Source organism: Armigeres subalbatus, chromosome 1 (genome assembly GCF_024139115.2).
Source record: "Armigeres subalbatus isolate Guangzhou_Male chromosome 1, GZ_Asu_2, whole genome shotgun sequence".
NCBI lineage: Eukaryota > Metazoa > Arthropoda > Insecta > Diptera > Culicidae > Armigeres > Armigeres subalbatus.
Window position 1 is genome coordinate 158151378 of NC_085139.1, and position 5912 is coordinate 158157289.

At 41.7% G+C, this 5912-nt stretch overlaps 1 protein-coding gene across 1 annotated transcript; it reads right to left on the bottom strand.

Moving 5' to 3' along the window:
• Positions 1–3202: 3202 nt before the first annotated feature.
• LOC134206663 (uncharacterized) lies at positions 3203–5698 on the bottom strand. The gene has a single exon (XM_062682390.1). The coding sequence runs from the start codon at positions 5696–5698 to the stop codon at positions 3203–3205; it is 2496 nt and encodes an 831-aa protein (XP_062538374.1).
• Between the last annotated feature and the right edge of the window lie 214 nt (positions 5699–5912).

The following is a 5912-nucleotide window of genomic DNA, read 5'->3' on the forward strand; positions in this document are numbered from 1 at the left end:
CATCATGCGAGAGGTATCACAAGTTTTGTATTTGTATCGGACTCGCTGTATCACTGATGCTTGCGAACATCTGCATTAGAACTCAACGGTTCTTTTACCTTATTTATATTTTTTGCTGGAAAGCGATGATAATTTGTATTGTTGTTTATATCTGTGAAAATAATCGGATCGTTTATTGTTTTGCAAAATCTGATTAAATTAATCACAATTAAATATCTTAAAGATAAATCCAGGGCTGCTACAATAGTCGCGGATTTCGCGATTTTCGCGTTTTTCGCGAATTTCGCGGATTTGCCGCGGATTTACCCTTCCAGTCGCAAAAACCGCGGTTCCGTCAAACATTGTCGCGAAAATCGCGGATTTATAACTACACTCTCGCGAAAATCGCGATTTTCCTCAATTTTATTTTAGGATTAATTCAACATGCGAAATAAGCAATCCTTCAAGATTCGAACACATGGTATTCGAATAGTCTTCCAATAGTCGTATGGATGTTGGTTTAAGTGGACATAGAAAGAAAGTCTGTCGAATTGTCAGATCGATCATATTGCATTTCTGGTTTACCGAAATGCCGAGAACTATTTATTTTATTGCTTAGAACCTTTGTGTCGCTAATTGCGGAATTACAATTATGATTACTTGCGCTGCATTGAGGGCCGACGATAAAGTCGGATTAAACGCATTCACACCTGCAACTGCCAGACCGGAACTGATAGCTGGTCGAAGCTGTCTTTATTTAGGTGTTTTTAAATTCATAATATTAGGTTCAACACCAATGGGGAAATATTTGGACGGTTCCAGCTTCTTCCTGAGGACTGGAATCCGGGGGTTCCTGCCGCTTTGTATGGCTCCTTTTCTAAGGGGCAAGCCAGAGTAAACGCGACGTGCAATGCGACGCGACGCGACTCACGTAAAAGAATAACAATCATTATCAACAGGCTGTCAAATTGCACTGTCGCATCGCACGTCGCGTTTACTCTGGCTTGCCCCTAAGGGTGGTGGAAATATGGTTCATCTGCATCCTCGAGTGTCTCGCAGTAATCTTTTCTTTGCGCGCTGTTCTCCGGTGGTGTGAGAAAGGATCAGATCGCCTTTCAATGGTTGGGGCGATATTCAGAAATCAGAATATCGTCGGTTGGACGATAGAGAGGTATTTTTTTAATTGCCCGGCCATCAGTTGCGTCCAGTAATCGACCTTTGTCCAGTAAACGATCCAGTAATCGACCTTTGTTTTATTATGCATTCCAATAACTTTTTGGTAGGCTAGTTTTTGTTCCATTACCTGCGCTTCAAAATTCTTCGCTGTTATATCCATTGAGAGTTCGTTCGTGATTCCTTAGTTGCAACAAACTCTCTGACTGAATTTGAGACTTGAGACTCCAAACGAATCCTACGATGGATAGCACATGCGAAGTTGTAATACTCATTACACCCAACCGGCGGATGTTAGATTTTCTAACAATTCTGTATAAGAATCTACCAAAACCTGTATAAGAACTGGGCATATGCGAAAATGTTAGATTCTTATACAAGTATTGTATAAGAATCTAACAATTTTGTAAGCTTTTCTAACAAAATTTGTATGATAGCTTACATTTTTTGTATAAGAATATAACAATTTCGCATATGCCCAGTTCTTATACAGGTTGTGGTAGATTCTTATACAGAATTGTTAGAAAATCTAACAACCGCCGGTTGGGAGATGGCAAAACGCCATCGTGTACGCGGCCTAACATAAAGCCTACGGCCTCTTCTGGGGTGTCTATTGCATGTTATCTTCGCTTGTCACTCTTCCGGAAAATGAACAATATGTCGAGTCTGTCGTGTTGTACACCCAAGCCCAACCAGAGAATGGCAGATTTTAATACAGTTTTGCTTAAGAACCTTACAGAAACTGAATAATAATTTGGCATACACAATTTCGGAAGATTTTAATACAATTGATGTATTGAAATCTTACAGATTTGTGATAATGACATCATTTTTCAAATCGTGAACATTATCCAAGTTCTTAAAAAATCGTAGGACTTAGAACCGTTCCTGTCCGCCTCTGGTATAATTTCGCTTGAGTGGTTTTTAATCATATTTGTCAAGCTTTGTTCGGGCCCCTGCAGAGCTCTGTACAGAATCGCTTGCTTTTAAAGAAATTGGTCATATTATTTCCTAACTGGCGGATTGATGGAAGTACACAATGCAATGACTGATCAATAAATAGCCTGACGGATAATTGATGCGTCCAAGCCCTTGTAAAACGATAGTAGAGATTAGAAGAATATTATATAGCGTAACAAGAAGTATAATCAAAGTATTGATCCCCTTGATCTTGATCTAACTGGTATTTATTTACGACAACAGACTGCCATCTGCACATCCAACTTATAAAGCAATGCAATGATACAACATTGATTCAAATGGGGGTTTCTCGGCTACATAAAAAAATGATTTTTTTTTTTGGGCATAGTTTAACGCTGCACATATATTTTCTGTGGCTCATGATATGATTGAAGCGTTAATTATGCAGTTTTAGATATTACATAAATAAACGAATGCTCTTTCATTTTGTTTTCTATCGACAAATATGCCAATAGATTAAAGGCAATATATATATATATGTTGATTTAGATATCAACGGGGTGAAGAAGAAGAATAAAACGACACGGTTCCAATTTTTTAACTATATTGAAGTATGTTAAAAAAATCCTGAAATACATTATTTCACTTAGTTTGAACATTTTTGTTTTAGGTTTACTTTACTTACGTTTAGTTCTTTGTTTTAACTTTAACTTCTACTTCTTCCTTCCTTTTGTAGCACACGTTGGGCAATTACCTATGGTTATGTTTACATATGTCTTGTGAACAAAATAATATAAACTGCTTCTTCTTTTGACTTACAACAAATTAGCATATAACGTGTCTACACTCGATCTTGCACCGGTATTTAGGGTATTATTATAATTCCAATATTACGTAGATCATCAATAGTTACCTCAATTCAATTAGTAATTACAATGGGAAAATATATAAATAATTGTGATGACTTTAGGATAATAAATTCAAGAAGTTTGCTACAAATAATCACTACACCACATTTCTTTTGACCAATCATCCTTCTCTTGTCAACCTGCGCTTGACATTTCATCCTGTCATTGTCAAACGAGTATCTACTTATATCGAACACAGTTTACTCAGACGCATGGTGTGATCAAGCTATATCGTCGTGATGAGCCGCATCGACCAAGGGGTCGCAACACTCTCCCCCGGGTATGCCAGGTAACTGGTGTACCATTACTTCGCGGTGAACATCCAGAACGGCAATCTTTGTCGCCGGTCGCTCGTATATCCCCGATTTTGTCTGTACTGCTACTGATCTCACATGTCCGTCCATTGCTTGGTAAACGGCAATAACCCGCCCTTTAAGCCAACAGTTCCTTGGAAGATTTGGGTCTACTACAAGCACGACATCATTTACCGCTACTGGTTTCACGTTGGTGTACCATTTGGTGCGCTTAGTTAAATCCGGCAGGTAGTCACGGATCCAGCGTTGCCAAAATATGTCCGCTTCTCTTTGCGCCTGACGCCAGGATCGTCGTAAAAACAACGCTCTATCATCCAAACTTGACGCGGGCTTGAGGCCGCTGGATGAACCCAGTATGAAATGATTTGGTGTTAATACCGGCGCCTCGGGGTCATCGACAGGAACATGCGTCAACGGACGTGAATTGATAAGGTTTTCAACTTCAGCTAGAGTATTACGCAGTACTTCATCGGTGGGGCGTCTCGTTGGTAGCATCCTTTGCAGGTTCACCTTCACTGTCTGAACGAGGCGCTCCCAAGCACCGCCCATGTGCGGAGAAGCAGGAGGAAGGAATGTCCACTCGGTATGTTGACTGGTAATCTCTCGAATGACTCTTTGCTGATCCATTTCGCGTAATGCCTCTCTCAGTTCCTTACTCGCTGCAATGAAGTTGGTCCCACGATCACTATATATTAGAATTGGAACTCCTCGCCTGGACATGAAGGATCGCAATGCCATGATGCAAGAATCCGCGCTTAGCGAGTGCGCAACTTCTAAATGTACCGCCCTTATCGTTAGGCACGTTACCAGAACGCCCCAACGTTTCTCTATTCGTCGTCCTACTGCCACACACATGGGTCCAAAATAGTCAATTCCGACATACGAAAAAGGCCTTGTATAAGCTGCTAATCTAGCAGTTGGAAGATCGGCCATTGGAGGAGGTTTAGGGAAAGCAAGCTGGTTTTTGCACGTTTGACATTCTGATCTAACTTTCCGTAACAATGGACGCAGCTTTGGAATCCTATACACTTGCCTTATCTCGTTCAGAACGGTCTCATGGTTACGATGGTGATACCGCAAATGATAATCTCGCACTAGTAACTTTGTTATGTGATGGTCCCTCGGAAGTATTATCGGATTTTGGGCATCCATGGTGGCATATTCACAAGCACTAATCCGGCCATGCATTCTTAATACTCGCTTTCCATCTAAAAATGGATTCAAAGTGAATATAGAACTAGACTTTGGAATCGCCTTTTTAGACATTTCGGATTTCGATAGTATGAGTATCTCTTCGGAGAACGACGCACTTTGAGCTTCACGATAGAGTAGGTTTGATGCGTTTAGAAGCTCATGTTTGGTAAACGGCCCCGTATTGCGTTCTGTACCTTTCAGCCGAATATTACCAATAAACCTAAGTACCCCTGCTGCTGTTTTTAGCAGCCGGTTCCATTCCGAATATGTTGCTGCTTGGAACAGCGGCTGAGGTGTTGCTTTGTGGTATAGAAGATTCGCCTTAATCTCTTCCTTGGTAATGTTGGTGCTGAAGGGTTCGCATGGCCATTTGTCAGAAGACTGCCACAAGAATTGAGGTCCTCTGAACCACCTACTTTGGCTATCAAGATCGACCGACCGTCTCCATTTAGTCGCCTCGTCCGCCACATTGTCCTTCGAGCTAATCCACTTCCAGTCCTTGATAGCAGTTGAATCCAGTATTTCACTGACTCGCCAACCTACGTATGGAGAATATTGGCGATGGTCGGAACGCAACCAACACAGAACGTTTCGAGCATCTGTCCAGAAAAACCTGTCTGTGATCTTAAAGGACAAAGCTTCACAAATTGAGTTCGCAAGTCTGGTACCAATGATGGCGCTTTGAAGTTCCAACCTCGGGATGGATACGAATTTAAGTGGCGCAACTCGCGATTTGGCCCCGACGATCATGCATTCCACGGTGTTACCCTGTTGAAACCGTAAATACACTACAGCCGCATACCCCAACTCACTCGCATCCACAAAAGTGTGTAACTGTATCAGCATGTCCGAGTTTATTGACGTCAGGGAACGGTAGCAACGCGGAATTGAAATGTCTTGTAATTGCGGTAGAATGTGCAACCATTGATCCCATTTTTCGTGTAGGCTGTCCGGAATTTCGTCATCCCAATTTATAGCGGACCGCCAGATTTCCTGGAACAGTATTCTGAGGCCGATAAGAACGTTGGAGAGCAGACCCAAAGGGTCAAAAATAGACATGAGTGTGCGTAGAACCTCTCTTTTTGAGGGCTTTCGCGCTCCTGTCAGGAGTTCAGGGTCGTGTTTTCGAGAGAGCTTGTAGGTGAATGTATCTGTGTCTGTACACCACCACATTCCGAGAACCTTCTCGGTTGCCAACTCAGATCCCATATTGAGACTTTTGTTTTGTGTCTTTTCTTGATTTAGAGCTTGAAGAACAGGAGAAGAATTTGAAATCCAATTTCGAATTTCAAACCCAGCTGCAGCGTGAATTAGTCGAACTTCCTCTGCTACCTGCACGGCTTCTTGCTCACTTTCGACGCTAAGTAGCATGTCGTCCACATAATGCTGCTTTGTGATAGCTTCAACTGCCCTAGGAAATTGT